At 46.3% G+C, this 18,624-nt stretch overlaps 1 protein-coding gene across 6 annotated transcripts in view; it reads right to left on the bottom strand.

Annotated features, from left to right (window-relative positions):
* KIF16B (kinesin family member 16B) overlaps window positions 1-18,624 on the bottom strand; it is a 243,920-nt gene that overhangs the window by 32,532 nt on the left and 192,764 nt on the right. For 5 of the 6 annotated variants that reach the window (XM_032461798.1, XM_032461797.1, XM_032461800.1 and 2 more), the window contains one exon: window positions 10,864-10,953. In XM_032461798.1, coding sequence (XP_032317689.1) covers window positions 10,864-10,953 — 90 coding nt within the window. Of the gene's footprint in view, window positions 1-2,106; window positions 4,858-10,863; window positions 10,954-18,624 lie in introns of those variants that run through there. The other variant, XM_032461802.1, reaches the window with a different exon arrangement.

Raw genomic sequence — 18,624 nt, 5'->3', positions numbered from 1 at the left:
GTACATTAAAGTTAAAAACGATGACTGAGGTCAAATACATTAGATATTTACGGGAGACGGGACAGGCCTAGAGAACACTGGGAGAAAACTTACCAGCCCCATGGCCTACTTTGTACAATAAAGAAACTTGATTATGCAGAGTAAAACATAGGAAACAAATAGATGAGAATAAAAATAGCACATTTCTAACATTTCTTTGGCTGAAGAGAAACATAACGACAAGAATATTCTGTAATTTAGTAAATGAAACATAGTCTAAAGACAAGAGGACTGAAATAAAAGCCTTTTAAAAAATGAAATCGATAATTTTGAGGCCAACTGGTTTCCAATGAAATTTGTCTTGCCTTCCTCACTGCCAGTGGAGTCTAAAAATCCAAATTAGTAACGTTATTCTGCATGTTCAAGAAACAAGCTGCTGACTTCTAAGCTGAACAGTATCGCTGTATCAAGAATGATGAATAGAGTCAGATAAGGCAGTGGTTCCTTAGAATAACACTAGCATAGCCGTTTTATGGAATTATTTGTGAATCTCAGTTTTGGGGAAATTAAAGCATTGAGCTTCCATTCACCCACCAAATTGGCCAGCTATGTGTATCTGTACGTACATTTGAAACATGATCAGCATTCTCTGTTGCTCTGTCGTATTTCTCAATGATCTCAATGATCTCAGAGCGAAACCTTCATCTACAAGATGACTTTTCCTTTTCTAATTCCCAGTGAACTGACACAGACTAATTTCTCCTAAGAGCCACCATGCTCAAATCCTGACTTAGGTCGGCCAGCCTGCTGCCACCAAGAAGACAAATTAAATGTAATGGAAACGTTTGCTCTTATTAGAAGCCTTTCTCTCTTGGCCAAGTGCACTTTCTAGGTTAGCCAGGTGGTCTTGGAGGCAACAGCACAGGTTTTGATAAATGGCATCGTTGTTCCTTTGGATATAAATAACGGCAGCCCTAATATAGGAAAGAAATTAAAATGAGCAGTAAAAAGACTTGCCCATCTTTTATGATTTTATAACAATTAAGCAGCTAAAACTGGATTATAAGTCACTGAAAAAAATCTGAGAATAACTAATAAAGTATGGGATCTCTACTAACGAAAGGAAAACATTTGACTTTTGTTACCACCTAATAAAAGTGTACTTTATTGTCGTTCCTCATTTACGAGGCACCTTCTTCACTCCTGTAATACTTGGCTACCTAACCGGTACCCGGTGTTTAAAGACTAGAGGGGAAAATTCTATATGGCACACTAATTGGTCAAATCAGCTCTAAGCTGTCTCCTGCCAGCAGACGCTCCTCCACGACAGTGTCTGAAGCACCCACACCCTGCGTGGTAGTGGTTGTAAATTTCAGCCGCCCCAGCTTTGGAGAAATGCAAATAATGAAAACTCATCAAAGGGCTGCCGTAATTCTCACGGCTGACTAGATGGAAGCATTTCTGACGACTCAGAATTAATGGCAGCTCCCAAGGCCTTATAAGAACAGCTGTCACTGAGAAATACACTCAAAAACAAACAAGCAATTCTCTTCCAAGTTTGATTTGTTAGGGGCACGAAGCAGCAACTCTTCAGGACAACCTAGATGGATTATTAAAGGAGCAATCAGCTCCCTTTAGACCTCTGCTACGGGAAAGTGTGTGTAGACACGTGCTCTGAGCCCCGCCCCGAGCTTGGCACATTCTAGAAGCTCATTAAGGATCTGCTCAACGGACAAGGCAGAATCCTTTGCTGGCCGTCCACGTTGCACAGCCAGCAATTAGGACATTCCACTACAGAAGACTGCTGCCCTGTCCTCACTGAAGTGCTAAACCTCAGTGAGACCCTAGGTATAAACCCATGGTTGGAAATAAAGTTAGGATTGCACCGACTTTGCTATATTTGGGGTAAAAGATTGTAACTTTTCCACATGAACTCCCACTCCTTCCAAAGCCAGTGTCAGTTTTATTTAGGTATAAGCCAGTGACGATGGATTTGAGGACATTCACACAGGTCATGACAATTTTTCAAAGTGAGAAACATTTCAGATCTGTGAGAATTTAATATTGCATTTTTCAGAATAATTATGCAGTTGAATCAACCCAAACTTGTTTCCAAAAATTAGCCTTACGATCGTGCAGTCTCAGGGACAGAGACATGACAGGAACTGGTCATTATCATGACATTCAACAGAGGGAACCCTAGTTCCCATCCATGGGGTCTTGGCTCTGTAACAGGTTCTTACAGGGAACAGACTTGCTTCTCTCTGGTCTCATTGGGAGACACTGAAAACTCCACCTCCCTGACTGAACATGGTCATGGACAGGGAGACTCAGGACAAAGGAGGGGGACTAGGAGTCAGGGGACACGCACCTTTCCTGTGCCCCGAGTCTTGGTGCGACTTGGAACAAGCCTCTCTGGGTACTTGACTCCTCATTTCTAAAATGAGAAACTGGACCACTCCATCTGTTAGGCCCCTCGGAGCACCTGTGTCTCACAGCGTGCAGACGGTGCCAACTCACTGTTAGAGAAGCTTCCTTGCTGGCTGGAGAGGAAAACCTGGGTTGTTGGGCTTTTTTTTTTCAGTTTTAAAATGAATTTATTAAAGAGTGGTCTTACAAAGGCAACAACATAAAAAGAAAGCTCTGTTTCTTCATGCTGCATAATAAAGGCAACGTCAGAGGGTCAGAGTCACCGGCTTCCTCCTGCTGGGATCTCTGCCAGCTCAGCACAGCGCAGGCGCTTCCGCGGTGCTAGAACAGGCTTTTTTTTTTTAAAGTCTCTTCGATGCTTCACTTCAAAAAGCAATAAACAACAACAGAGCATGGCACTAAAAAAGCTATCTTTTCCTATTCAGTCTTTAGTGCTGGCACCACCACAGGCTCCAGTTTTCACTTTTCCCACTTTAATAAGTTTAATACGCTTCCCAGTATTTGGTGACCAAAGAAGCAATCAACATGTTTCCGTCATCTAGGTTTAAACGCTTCTGTAATTAATTCTGACAAGATCACTTGTCACTGGAAATCACGTTTTAGGTCTGGTGATCGATAACAACGAGTCAGTGAAAAATCAACTAATGCTTCCAAGGTGGGTGCAGGAGAAGCAGCAGGCAGCCTCCCAACCAGGGGTCCCGAGGGCAGCCTCCGGGGGATATTCTTCCCCAACTACACACTCTCAGGCCCCACGTCAGATGCGCTGAAGCAGAATTTCCTCGTTTGGGGCCTGGATCCGCATTTCTTGGAGAAGATTCCCAGCTAATTGATGCCTTTTGCTCCCCAACCCGCCTCTGAAAGCAGTGACTCGAATGCCGATCGCCTATCAGGCAGGGGAGGAAGCTGTGCTACAAGCCACGCGGTGAGATACCCGGGCCTCTGATAACTGAAGCTGGCAGCCTTGTACTCGTGCCTACATGGCTGTTTGCTGCTTGAGCATTCCAGGGGGCCGAGTGCCTGGTGCAGCTGAATTCATCTCAGGCTTACTGAACGCTCCCCGTGGCTGTGGTTGGTAGCGTTGTAATCTGGGTAGTGAGTAGATCTACCATTTTTATATTAAATTTAGAATGCTGGTTATAAAACTGTTTAGAATGCATCTCAGTGACGGATAGTAAATGGGCGTCCAAGACAAATACAAGGCCAAGAGCCAGTTTCTTTTCTTTCCCTTTTCTGGAGCTGCTTTGGGGAAATTACTTGGAAAATAGCGAAGGTGAGAAATGGTCCTATCAGTACAAACGAAAAGTCCATATTCTAATTAAATAAGCCCTTGCCTGATCGTTTTCTCCCCTCCCAGTGGTATTTGCTGGGCACCAGAGACAGCCGGACGTGGGGCAGAATGGCTGCTCTGACACAGCGATCTTTCATGTTTTACCCGAGGCTCTGAAAATACTTCTCTCCCTCAGTGCTGCACGCAGGAGGGGCCCTCTGGGGATGTGGCTGATGGAGGCGGGTTCTGTGTGGCGCTTGGGGACTCTGTGGTGACTTGGCTGCGATGCAGGCAGGCAGCCGGCCTGTCCAAGCACCTTATGCTCTCACCACACACGTGCATTAAGGCTCCCTTAGCATTTATTTTGATGGTACGTTTTAATACCTAAAATATCCCATTTTTCCAGGTTCCTCCTCTTGCCTCTGGGCAGAATCACTATTAGCCAAGACGACAAAAGGGCCCTTAGTGATCGATTCCAGTGCTAACCGCTTTCCCTGTGCTGTGACTCTTCCCAGACGTGAGGTGCCCACCAGGCTCCAGCGCTCGGAGGGGAGGGCTCCTTGAAAAATGTCCTAAAATAAAGTCCTCTGAAAATCCAGCAGAGGTGGCATCTCTGAGCCTCCCAGAAGGAGCAGCTCTCAGTGACCCTCTGATGCTCCAGCCCTGTGTCTGTCACTTTATTACATGCGTCAGAGCCCACCAGACCACACACCCAAAAGAGGGGAGGGGGATGGGAAACCAGGTCTTCACTATTCATTCCAGTGGCTGAAAGCGGATGTGGTTTTAAAACAGACTTTCTTTTCAGCTTCTTGATGAGCTATGCTTTTGTGACTCAGACTATGACCTGGATCCGCAGGTAAACTTCACGGACAAGACACGTGGACAGGGACTCTGCCTCGACCGTGGAGAAAAGAAGAGAGAACACTTAACGGGGCTTTGTTTCTGAGCACATAACTTGACTGATGCTTAAAAGGATGATGCCGATTTTAATAGAGTAAAAAAATGCGCAGTTTCCACAGAGATAAAGAGCACTGTGGAAGTGATCTGAGTGACAAAATGTCAAAGGCAGGCTCTTCAGCAGACGCCAACACTTCAGAGTTGCTCTCGCACCGTATTTCATCTGAGGCTCTCACAATCGGTCACGAGCTAGCTGTGGCCTTACCGTTTTACAGATGTGGTATCTGAAAACACAGGGTTTAATCCAGTTAAGAGTCACAAGGTCAGTGCAGAGGGCGGGGGAAGCAGGCAAGGAAAGCGGGGAGGAGCTGTCATCTTGCACAATACACGTCAGTGTATCAAGAGGGCAAATTAATTCAAAACAAAAGGCGGAGCTGTTTAGAATCCAGAAGAAAATGCTAAGATTAAAGGAAATACATAAATAAAAATAAAACAACAGTTTCAAAAATCTTGACTAACGCAGCCCCCCCCCCCCCCCCGTGAGAGCTCAGCCCACGGGGGCGCGAATCAGGAAGCGGGAGGAGCGTTAATCGTACGTGTGGTCCACACCACCTGCTGTCAGCCTGCTCCCTCTGTGGTGTTACTTAGGACAGATAACTTAGTTTCTTTCTTTATTCTGTAATTTGCCACCAGGCAAAATGACAGACTAACTTTTTCCTTGGTTCCTGCTTTTTCCTGCTCTCAGCTCCCCAGCCCAGCGTTTCGGGGACCCAGAGGCTTCTCATCCTTTCGATCCGTCAGCTCACTTGGCCTGTGAGACCCCCAAGTTCCTTCTGTTTCCTCCAGACACACTTTCTACCGAGTAATCAACCACCCTCCCCGTTTTACTTGGGTCACCACCCGAGGGGTGCCCCTTGGGGGTCCTTCAGTTGCCATCACGCTCCTTAAGGACACATTAGAGTAAATAATTGAGCAAATGAATGTGAGTGAACAGGGAGATCTGAAGACTGAGCTGAAACCTCCTCACTCATGGGGGTGAAGGCCCTCAGGGCTCTCGGCCCACCCGGTCTCTGTGTGTCCTTTCCTAATCTTGGTTTGTCATAAATTACGTCTCTCAGAACAGCTGTGGGATCACCACATCTCTTCACAGATGCAGTCTGCGCATGCAGACAAGCAGGTATCTCCAAGCGCCCACTGGGCCGGAGTCGCAGCAGCAAAACTCAGGAAACTGCCCGTATGTCCATCACGAGGACTGTACACCAGGACAGGTGGTGTGCCCGCTTGGTTACTAGGAGCCACGGCTCATGGTAAAATGATACACTGCTTGATGAACTGATGAACTGCTTTGTGGACCAGGGAAATGACAGCACACGGCTTCTCCGGGAGAGGTCACTCCCGTAACTGCTCATGTCCCTTGTAGGGACTCTGGAAGTCCTGCCCATGGACCTGCTCCCAGAGACGGGCTCTCCTGCTGTACTTGGTTCTAGGGCAGAGTGGTTCTCCATTCTGCCCACGTGGGCCTCATCTCCTAGCAGTTACGCCCTGGGAGAGGTGGGGCAGAGAGAACAGCCCCTGGACAGCCGTGTGGACCGCGGCCGATGCTGCTGCCAGCCCCTCCTGCCTCGGCCCTGCTGGGGAGCAGTGACCTCTGTGTGACTTCGTGCCCAGGTCACTACGTGTGGCCTGTGGGGGTCCTGTGAGTCCGAGTGTGTGGCTGGGCCCAAGAAGACCTTCTGAGGGCACTGCAAATGGCTCCATCTGAGGGCTAGATCAGGAGGAACTTTCATAGTCTATGTGTGTATCTCTGAATAATTTCAATCTTTCACTATAAACATGTAATTGATTATCTGGAGATTAAAAAAAAAGAAAAGATTACTGAAGGAAAAAAACAACTCTCCATAACAGAAACTGTGACATCAAACTCCTTCAGAGGCACTTCCCCAGGAAAGCATGGCTAGAATTCCAGAAGGAAAAGGGAATGAGGAGGGTGTCATTTTAGACAAAGTTCTGAAAGTTTATAAGCTACAGCCAACACCAAAGTTCTGAAGTGAAAGAAGATTCTCTATCTTGGCAAGTAAATTACAAATTCTGGATAAACTGAATTCAAGTGTGTTTTTTCAATATTTTTTTTCAGTTTGGTTACAAATTTGGAGCCTTAAGTGACTAGGTAAATTTAACATGTATCGTTAAAAAAGAGATCGTCAACCACTTTTTTGTGCAATTTAGAGACCAAGAGTAGCTGTCTGTTTCTGCTTCCACAGAAACAATGAGCCCAGTTCGGTTCAGGCAAACTTGATTCCACTAGGAACTGAAACAGCCACCCCTGCGAGGAGGCTCTCAGCATCCTTCCATAGGAGCCCTTCCGTTCTCTTTCCTGAGGAAGTTGTCCCTTCAAGTCCAGTGATTTCCAGGATGCTGCCAGGCCAAATGGACCATCCGGAGGTAGCTGACTACTTGAAGAAGATAAACATTGTGTTCAGAGGTGGCAGTGACACCAGCAAGAACGAGAGCGATCATAATGGATGAACACCTAACACACGGACTATTGATCTCAAGCCCCAACAAACGCTCGGTGACTAAGACAAGGTGAAGCGAAGCTGCACAAAAGAAATGTCAACTTTAAGGAAAAAAAAAAATAAAGCTGATACTCATCTTGATATTTAAGCTTCATCTGCAAATGTTAAATGGACAATGCTGCCCTCTCACCAAAGTGAGATTTACCACGACTTAGAATGACATGCTGCTGTGTTTTTAGAGATAACAGTTTCTCCTGTTTTCTGTTTGTATTTTATTGTTTGGTTAGAAATAGGAACTAGAGGTGAACTGTCCGGGCTTCTGCTCACGGCTGTGGCACAAGAGGTAAGCTCGCCCACCCCAGAGCCCACGACCGTCAGAGGCACATACGGCCCAGTAGGAAGCGCCGGTGAACGGGGAGGACTCAGCGCTGCGGCACGGAAAAGCTCCGCGGCTTTGGTGGCCCTGCAGCTTGTAATGAGCACAGGTTCCCTCCCTCCAGGCAGCTTGTCTTCGGATCTCAGGATGCAGGTTCAGCCACTGCTCACATGCTCCTTTCCCTTTCAAATACATGCACACATGTCTGCGGCTTCTCTTTCATAACTCACTCTTCTTCTGTCCTTATGAGAAAGAAACTGTAAGCCACAAAGTTGGACGCAGCATGGAAAGGCACCTTCCCATCTTGGCTATTGTTTAGATCACGAGTCTGTCTTCAGGAGAGGGGTTTTGGGGAGAAGTCATCTATGAACAGAATGGAAATTCCAGCTGGCTTTCAATGTTCAGACTGTCTCTTAATTCCAGCCGGTGGTTTCCTATAGCACTAAGAATAAAATCCATAGTGCCACGCGATCAGGTCCCTACCCAAGCCCCTGCCCTCCTCTCCTCACACTTGCCACCTTCAGGGGTCTTCTGGTTCTGGAAAGGCCCCAAGCTTGGTCCCACCCCAGGGCCTTTGCACTTGCTGTTCCCACTACTTCAGATGTGCTCACCTCCAGATCTGTATGCCTGGCTCCTTTTCAGCATTCAGAACTCAGCTCAGTCGCCCCTCTGAGATGGCCTTCCCGTCCTGTCCATCCACACCACACTGCCACACCACCTTGTATTTTTCGTGCTTAACATGATCTGAAGTCCTCTTATTTGTTGGTTTTTTGTGTGTGTTGTTTATTGCTCACTCTCTCTGCTTCCTGAGAGGTGGGGTGTGGCTGTCTCACAAGTGCTTGCACAGTGTGGAGCCGCTCCCTACAGGCACAGGATCAAATGAAGGAGGAAACCAGCTCGATTTTCTTCATTTGGAGGTCACTTAATTTTTTCAGCCTGTATGTAATACACTCTTTTTCCTCTTGAAAATAATTTTACATATGTGATAATCTCTGTTCATTCATTTTTCCTGGTACCAGGCGTCCGTCTCAGTTCACAGTTTCACATCCTTGTTAACCTCACGTAAGCTGTCTTCTATTTTATCTTTTAAATTTTATGTTTATTATTTTATGTTTTTAATTTTATGTTTATTGCTTCTGTCTGCTCTAAAACTTTCTTTCAAAACACCAATTAGAACTGTGTATTAATTCTTTGCAAACTCATTTAAATATCTCTCACCTCATATTTCAACTAAAATGCCATTTTGTCAGGGAGCCCAAGCCTAAAACATCCTTACCCTAAGGGCCCAATATCTTCTGCTCATCACTTTTTACCGATATTTTTCCTACAAGGCATGTACCTCACTTAAAATGCTAATTGCCACATGGAATGCTTAGTTTTAAGTGTTAGTTATTATTATATTTTCCTGGTCTACTGTCAGTCTGTCTCGATATAAATTTAAGATACATAAAGGAAGACACTTTTATTCCTGTCCACTACAGTATTCCTAGAGTCCAGAAAAATGTGCATATGTAGAATGGTGTTGAACAAATTAGCATCGAAAGAACTGATATGAAATAAATCATGGAATAAATGACATATATATAAAATAAAATAAAATCCTGGTAAAGTCTGTGCCCTTTTGTTTCAAGTAAACTGTTTTTTTTTTTCCCCATCTACTAACGTGGGAATTTAGTATGTTAATATGAAAATCTGCACATTATTCAAGTACCGATGCGGTAACTTATAATTAAGCAGTTACTGAGCTGCAAAGCTCGCTAAAACAAGTTGCTCTGTACGTTTGATATGTACACGATTACCTCTCCTTCCTACTGTCAATATTAACTTGAGACACAAAGAATAAATTGCAGAAACAAACTTAATAACTTGACCTTGATGGAGCTGCTTCTGAAACTGAAGCCTCTTGGGAACACTGAACTATAATTCATGCCTGAAGCTTCTTCAGTTTTTAATAGAATACTATTATGATAACAACGGAATTTCAGAGACAGCTCAGTTTTACCTGGACTCGAGATTCTTCTACACATCAAGGAACCATTTTATCAACAGAAAAGTATTTCTCTTTCTAGTGTATATCAGATAAGAGAGTGTGGAAACCATGGAGATGTTAAGGAAACATTATGCATTTAATATGAAACAAATTAGGGACACACGTCTGTCTAAACTATTTTTTAGACTATCATAAAAAACTATAAAAATAGTGCTGAAAAGCGATACTCAGGAAAAACAAGCTAAACAGACGACTGCTGATTGATTTGTAGTCAGTTCACATCAAAAGAGCTGTGCCTACAAGGTTCCTTTAGTTCAAGTAAAAATAAACAAACAGATACTACTAACGCATTCACTTGGAAGATACACATTCATTTTAAGAATACTTTTCTTTGCTTTAAAGTATCTTAAAAGCCAGTCTTTGTCCCAAAATAAGATCACTAATGTATCCAAACCCTCTGGATATCCGATCAGAGGCATGAAACAGCGCCTTGCCTCCAGATAATTCAACGTTTACTGTCTGCCTCCACTCCATGTTTGACAGCAAATTTACTCCTCGTTATGTGGAAGTTTAAGCACCAATGTAGTTTTTTTTAAGAGAAAAAAGGGCCAATTCCTATTGAAAAGTGTATTACTATTTCATTTTAATTTGAGAAGCTGTAAATTGATTCAAATATTTATTTAAAATGCATCGTAAAATTTACGAAATTGGACAGAATTCTTTTATTGCCACTTTACTATCATTCAAAATTTTGCCTTCAGAAAAATGTTCACATTGTGTAAGAATACATATGGAGCAGAGGCCAAAAATTAAAAAGCTATCTTTTTTTGTTTTTTGGGTTTTTTTTTTTTTTTGAATCATTGACTTTGTATTTATTTGCATATGTGACCAGGTTAATACAAAATCAGTTTTCAGAGTTTGGATAGAAGGCTCCTAAGTTACCAAGATCCCTGGGAAATGCTCACGCTGGCCCTGGAAATGACAGCTGTGTCACAGAAGCCGGGGGTGCTGTGTGACTTACTCTGATTCTTCACCCTGCACTGACCCCTCCTCCAGGCAGTAAGTACATATATGGGTCAGATACTAACAAAAAAAGCAACTGCTTGCTCATTGTTTTAATACCTATGGATGATGAGGGACCTTCTCAAAATAGCTTTGGTGGATGCCAGGTGGTGAGACCCGAGACAACTGGTAAAACCACATTTCATGCCTGAAAGTCACACTTCGAATCCTGATAAAAAGCTATCTTTGAAAGATGAGTAACTGAAATAAAACTTGGTGACATAAGCTAATACCTAAAGAGAAAGGTCTGGGATGGGAGGGAGGGGAGAGAGCACTGATATGCAATCAACTCATTTATTTTATAAGACAAATGTTCTTAACTGGAAAGAATTGTTTCATAACTTACCTCTGCATATTTTAACTTCAATGTTTTATGCATTTCTCGAAAACGACTGTAACGCCTGAATACGGTCCACGTCTCGTCTAAGACAGTAATCTATTCACCAGGAAAGTCAAAATAAATCAGCATTAATTAGAGGTAAAAGTGGCTAAATTTGTTTAAAATAATTTAAAAATTAACAAAAAGTGATTAGCATGTAAATTTCATCAGAATTGAAAACATTAATCTAGCTGCATAAATAAGACTTATAAATAATCATTGTACTCTGCTTGAGTATGCATCTGTGGTTCCCAAATCTGCTTGTAAGCAGCATGTGCCTCTGTAAAATGAGGGACAAAGTTACCTCTCAATGGCTTATAAAAAGTGTCCCTTAACTCCCCACTTGGGGTGTAACAAGGAAATCCCATAGCGTGACCTTTCTGTTACAGAGAGTGCCCAGATGGAATGTTTACACATTTAATATAAAATGTCAGTGCGGGTTACCAGACGCCACCACAGTGGACAAGAGGGAAACAGACGAGAGAAGGAGCAGCAGAGAAACAAAGAAGGACGAGGAGGAGTGGGAGGAGTGGGAGGAGGACAAAGGGGTAAAAAAAACCCTTCCTGCATCTCAGTGATTATCTGTATGAAAACACACGCTACGTTCTGCTTTACTGCAGGATTCTCAGTCCAGCCTTTAACCGGCAGTTGAACTGACCGTCCCTATTGAAGGACGAGGTGGATATTCTGGCGCCCCCCGGTCACATACCAAGGTCACGGGGACCAGGAGAGGCTAGGAGACACCACCAGCCCCTACAAGTCGTATTGGAAACACAGGCTCATGAGTCTCAAATTCCTCTCTCACTTCCGCCCTTTTCTCCCAGCTCCAGACCCACGTCCCCATCTAGGAGACATCTTTCTTCAGATTGTCACACAGGAACTTCAAGATCAGCTTGTCTGAAACCGAACTCGACACATTCTCTCTTGTCTCAACCCTGCTCCTTCTCTGTCCATTTCATCTCGGTGAGTCGCACCACCACCCGCCAGGCTATGCCAGCCGGATGCCGATCCCCGGCTCCCCCCAACATGCCACAGGCCGACAAGCACCAGGATCTGCTCCTTTGGCCTCCCAGACACTCCCTGGCGCTCTGCCCTTCCGTCTCTCACCGTCACCACCATCTCACTCTGGGCCACCAGCTCCCATGTGGCTTCGGCCATGCCTCTCCCAGTTGTCAGTGTCCACAGGTGTCCCCTCCAGTCCCTTCTCTGCACAACCAACGTGGGAGCGTTTTTTTTAGCAGCAGTGTTTTTTTGTTTTCATTTTTCAGTTTTATTAGGTAGAATTGTTACAATTTGACTGCACAAATAACATATGTTGCATGTAAATACATGAATACAATACGCTGCACATATTTTAAAATTTACATACATGTACTGTTCATTGTCTCTAAGAACGTTTAGAGCTTTAGCTTTTTAAACTTACATAGTTATCAAAGGAATGAAGCCAACCATAAAATAAGAATTAATTCAAACAGATACATACACCCTGCTACTAACAGCGACATTATTTATAATTGCATCCTAAGTGCCCATCAATAGATGAATGGATAAAGATGCAGCATATATACGTGATGGAATACAACTCACCCATAAGAGAGAAGGATATTTTGCCATTTGCAGCCCTTCACTTACTGTTTTTTCACTTCAAAAACCAGAATTTTAAAACTGGCATAAACACTTCCATTGCACCAAAAATAACAATATATCTAGAAATAAACTTAATTAAGGAGGTTACCTATACTCTGAAAACCATAAAATACTGATGAAGGAAACTGAAGATGATACAAAGAAATGGAAAGATTTCTTGTGCTCTTGGATTGGAAGAATCAACGTTATCAAAATGGCCAAACTACCCGAAGCAGTCCACAGACCCAGTGCAACCCTGACAGGGAAGCTTTTTAAAACTTAAATCTGATCATTCTCACACTCCCCTCCCTTAGGTTCCCTAATAGCTTCACGCTGCTCCTGGGAAAAGACCCACATTTTTAAACTTAAAGACTCAATTTTAAATCCGTAACCCACTGCCAGGAGCAGACTCGCATCCAGCCTCTTTCCCTCCCCTCAGGTGTCTCCACTCCTGGGCAGCCCCTGAATGCACCCACCCCTACCCACGCTGGTGGGATGCTGGGCAGCTGTAAGGCTTTGAAGCTGGTTTGCAAGTCAGCCAAACTTGGGGAACACGGACCCCACCAAGGCACCATGAGCAAGGCCGGCATGATCAGCAAGGGGGGGCTCCTTAGGGTAAGAGCAGAGCAATTCACCACCCCGGCCGGACACAAAGCAGGTGTCGAGAGAGAACCAGCAGGAGTGGGCATGATGCTGCCAGCTTGCCAAGAAAGCCCAGGAAGTTAACGGACCCACACCCATGACCTGGGAGTAGTGAGACGGAGGATGAGCACAGAGAGACCACCCTGTCCCGGGACTCTGGAATCCACAGTCCCAGAAGGAGCCTGGGTCTCCCTTCTCCCCCAGACTCGAGTGCTCCCTGCCTCTCTGACCGCTTCCACTTCCTCTTGAACTCACAGGGAGTCGTGCAAAATCCTCCCATCCTCAGCCTCTCCTGGGAGCATCCCCTTCACCTTCGCTCTCACTGAAACCTGCCTCTCCCCGAGGAACCCTCCCCGCCGTGGCCTCTCAAGTAGGGGCTGTGTTCTTCCACACCCGTCATCCCCTCGTGCCGGGATGGGGGTAGACACTCTTGGGCATCCATCCACCTTTCAACCCACTTCTCCTCCAGCCTTTCTAAACCCCCTCCTATGTGGAGCCCACGCCTTCACATCCTCCCTGGGTCCATCCTTCTCGCAGGCAGTTCACCTGACAGCCCCGACTCCTTGCACACCTTAGGTTTTGCTCACTGTCATCTGCTCCAGCACTACGGAACTCCTGCCGCAGATCTTGGTAATTTCAGCAACTAACAGATGACCCCTCCAAGGCCCTGACCTCCTGCTCCTTGACCTCTGCTGTGGTTCCTTCCTCACTCAGCTGGGGAACCACGGGCAGTCAGTACAACCACTGCCTTACATTCAACCTCCGATCTCTTCGTTCTGCTCTTGAAATTCCCTGGACTAAGCGAGACCACAGTCCGGGTTAAACCCAGCCGTCTGCTTACTCCCGACCTGCACTGCCTGGCAGGGTGGGGCTGAAGGGAGACATGCCACCAAAGGGCTGCCTGGTCCCCTGTGAAAGTCACTGTCACCACTTTCAAGTGAGCCTGGACGTCTCCCACCAGTCAGTCCGCAACTCCCAGCTCCACCCACTCTTCCGTTCTCTTAGGTAACAGTTTTCTAAATAGCTTACTTGCTCCATCGTTCTCCTCAAGCCTTCACCACCTCTTTCCCTGTCCTCACTCTCAGATGATAACCCGAATTCCTATTTCACTGAGAAAATGGAGGCGATCAAAAGAACACTTCGACAAGCACCGTCAACCCTGTCTACCCCTCGCCGCCATCTGCCCTGTACCGTCCATCCCCCCCAGTTACCCGGCATCAGACACACATCACTGTCCCCAGTGAAGGCCGACCCCTCCTCTTAACACCGGGTTCCTCCCCGTCCTGCCTTCTGAAGGATGCTGCAATCATCTTCTCTCTCCTGCGCTGACACGTTCCCGTCTCTGCGAGATTACTTCCGTCAGCACCCGAACTAGCCACTACTTCTACCACCCTGAACGCCTTTCCCTTCCAGCTCTCTCCTCATCTCTGTCCTTCCTATTATAGCAAACTCCTTGGGAGACTTTCTTCTTGAGGTCATCAGTTTCCTTCTTCCCACTATCCCTTGAGTCCACTAGCCGCCTCGCCATTCCACTCACTGCTCTTACCTCCTCCCGCCAAGGTCGTCAACAGCCCCCACCGGTCACTTCACGCTGACCCACTGGGCACCTCTTGTTCTTGATCTTACTGGATGTATCGCAGGGCTTGATGGGACCGACACCTCCTCTTTGAAACGCTGTGTTCCTGTGGCTGCCAGGCTGCTGCCTCTCTTACCTTAGTTTCCCTCTGCTGGGATTTCTCCTCATCCCTCTGATCTCTAACAACAAGGTGTCCCAGAACTTGGCCCTTCAATGTGTTTTATTTTCTCCCGGAGCTCATTCTCTCAGTGATCGCATCTCACCTCATCGCTTCAATTTATACTGACGATTCCCGGGGCGCTCGTATGTCCCCTGCACCCAGACTCATCCATCCAACTGCCTACTTGCTACGTCTGCCTACTTGCATCTCAAGCTTAACGTGCAAAACTTACCAGAATTAACCTCACCCAAGCTTGCTCCCCTTCCTGCTCCCCCATCTCAGTAATGGCAATGCCAGCCCTTACCTGTTCAGCCCAGAAACGCTGGCATCACCCTTGAGGCTCCTCTTTCTCCCCACACCCAAGCAGTCCGCAAACCCTATCCACCAAACCCCAAAATACAATGAGAATCTGACACCAATCACCATCACCCCTGCTGACATCTTGGTTTAAGCCACCATCATCTCTTGCCTGTATTATTTTTAACAGCCTCCTACTTGGCCCCCCTTGCTTCTGCTTTTGCCCCACCCCCCACCCCAATAGTCCCTCCATTCGTTTCTCATGTTAAAAATTAAGTTTCAGATGAGGCCATTTCTTTGCTCAGATGGGACATCCTCCCACAGGCGCCCCAGCTCACTCAGGGCACAACAAGTTCAAGTTCTTCCGCTGACCTACAAGGATCTCTACGACCTGTCTCCTCCCTGGCCTCATCTCTGACGACTCCTTCCCCTTGCGGACTCTGCCTTCCTTGCTCATCCAGGATACATCGAACATGCTACACAGTGAGGACGGCCTCGGGAACACTGGACGTGATTTTTCCTCCTTCTGGAATGTTCTTTCTACATGCCGAGCTCCCTCACTTCCTTCAAGTCTTTGCTCAAGAGCCAGTTTGTCAGTGATGCCTTCTCTGGATATGCTCCCGAAAACTGCCCCCGCCCCCACCTCCACATTACTTACTCCTCTCTTATTTTTCTTCTAAGCACATCTTACTACCGAACATGGTACTGTCATACCTCTGAGATCCTGTGGGTTTGGGTCCAGACCACCACAGTAAAGTGTATATCGCAACAAAGCAAGTCACATGACTATTTTGGTTTCCCAGTACACATAGAAGTTATGTTTACATCACACTGCAGCCTGTTAAGTGTGTAATAGCATTAGGTCTACGAAACCAATGTACATACCTTAATTAAAAGATACTTTATTGCTAAAAGATGCTAACCATCATCTGACAACACAGGATTGCCACAAACTTTAATTTGTATTAAAAAAAAAAAGAAAATTGCTTATCTGAGAAGTGCGGTAAAAGAAGGTATGCCTGTATATATTTATTTCTATGTCTTGGTTTTTGTCTCTTTCCCACTGAAAGAAGTTGCAGGAGAGGTGGGATTTCTAGCTCGTTTCACCACACCTGGGAAGGGGACCTGACACACCAAGGGCATCCTGATGAAGAGCTGGAGGATGGAGCCCCAAGACGGGCTTGTCTTAAATGTACTCAGGTTTAGCAGCAATGTTTTGGTGCATCTCTGGTACAAGAGCTGGCCTCAAGCAAAAGCAGGGTCCAGATATGGATTCAGATAACGGGACACCAGCTTGTGCGGCTCTGGCCTTCAGTTTCTTCTTCTTTATCGCTTTCACAGCTCATTAACGTTGGACCACTTTTTGAAATCTCTAATTAATGAAACGGCTACTTCAAATCGACCTCGTAATTTGAGGTTTCATTCCTCTTTCCCACGGTGGCCCCAGAACAGTGCTTTTATAAGGGATACCAATTTCTCTAACAACTTGCCCAGACCAAATATCGGGGAGGGCACACATGGCTGAGTGACTTCCCGGGCAGCAGAACCAGGGACTCTGGGGACAAGATGACAAGACAGCAAGATAAAACCCCCGAGAGAGCCCCCAAAAGCATCCAGTGCACCTCCTTCTGCTTTCTCAGTATGAGCCCCCAGTGCCCAAAATGGGATGTGAGATGCCACCACGGAGGGTGGAGCTGGGAGGAGCCAGAAAGATGGCCTGGTGTGGGGGGAGCTCTCCAAGGGGCGTAGATGTATTTCTTTGAATTGGGCTTCACGAGGGCCATAGAGGTACCGGAGGGCCCTGTCTTCCCTCTGCCACGCTGGCGACTCCGAGTCTCACCATTAATGAATAGGGAGGGGACTCTCTGGAGCCGCTAACATGGTACATAATTTCCCCCAAATACTGAACAATGAAGATCATTATTGACGCCGTCTTGGTAATGGCTCATTTTGTTGCCTCCTTGTTGATATTCCAATAGACTCACATTAATAAACCCACACACACATCTCAGAGACTTCTGCCTTCCGCGTATTTCTGAACCAGCAGTTCTCAGAGTGAGATGCCCGTCTGGCGGCGAGCTTCCCTTGGGAACTTGTTAGAAGCGCAGTCTGAGGTCCCACCCACACTTACTTGGGCTGGAACTCTGGGGTGGGGCCCAGCAACCTGTGTTTTAATAAAATCTCGAGGGGCCTCTGATGCAGGTTTCCGCTGGAGCAGCTGTAACCCCCCATTAGCGCTGCTGCCCCCAAACCGGCGGCGGGGATTCGTGGAGAACGTGGCGCGTTCTCAGTGTGTCTAACACAGGCTTAGAGTGAGACACGGAGTTGCAGGTTTTTTCCCCTTGAGATGTGCACCTGAATCCAGGTTAAATGTGGGGATTACAAAGGCTCATGCTCCCTGCCTGCCCCCTCCCCTCCCAAAGCAAGAGCCCTTGGCGTGTCCCCTGGGACCTGTTCCAGCTGACCCAGTGCTGCCCTTCTAACCCCAGCTCCCAGTGGACTGAAAATCTGACACTTAAGAAACAGGGCACATCTATCAGTCTTTGGATGGATCTTCTGGGCGGCCTCCTCCGCTGCCCACCCCATCCCATGGCCGGACTCATCCTGCTTGGCCTCAGGGCGGGTCCAAGTACGGGTCCTCCCTCGGCCTCCCCGCTTCTCCCCCTTCCCCCACCCCGAAGGATGGCTCCCTCCTCCACGACTCCTTAGCACGTAGCTCACACTCTATTCAGGGAACATGTCCCAGAGTATCAACTATATAATCAATCTTGCACTGATCAATCTACATAACTGACACTGATTACATAAACGTCTCTCCACCTTATAATATTTTAAGATCTTGTGGTGGCTCACAGCGAAAAAAAGAATGTGACAAGGAATATATATATGTTCATGCATAACTGAAAAGTTGTGCTCTACCCTGGAAATTGACACAACATTGTAAAATGACTATAACTCAATAAAAAAAAAATGTTAAAAAAAAAAAAGATTTTAAGCCTTCTGAGGGAACAGGCCTTTGGCAGTGATCGGGGTGGAGGCGGGAGGACTCCCGCGGAAGGGACGGGTGTTTCCTGAGCTGCCACCACGTGCAGACACGGCAGCAGGTGCCGGGGGTTCCCTGAGAGGTGTACTTAGCAGGTAAGGCGCCAGTACCTTGGCTCTACTAACTCTGCTCTGGTGGCTTCTCTGAGGTCCACCTGAATCAAAGGTTATTTCAGTCAGTCACACAATAGCATATTTTTTTGTTTTATGTGCACTGAGAATATGGTGCATTCTCAATGTATTTGTAACACAAGTTTACAGTGGGGCATAGAGAGAGTCCCTACTTCATTACCCTTGAGATTTTCTCCTGAATCCAGGTTAAACACAGGGATCACGAAGCCGCAAGTCCCTGCTTTGTATGCAAAACACAGAAGTCTCCACTTGT

Source organism: Camelus ferus, chromosome 19 (genome assembly GCF_009834535.1).
Source record: "Camelus ferus isolate YT-003-E chromosome 19, BCGSAC_Cfer_1.0, whole genome shotgun sequence".
NCBI lineage: Eukaryota > Metazoa > Chordata > Mammalia > Artiodactyla > Camelidae > Camelus > Camelus ferus.
The sequence above is the reverse complement of the archived record's forward strand: the minus strand, read 5'-3'. Positions and strand labels throughout refer to the sequence as shown.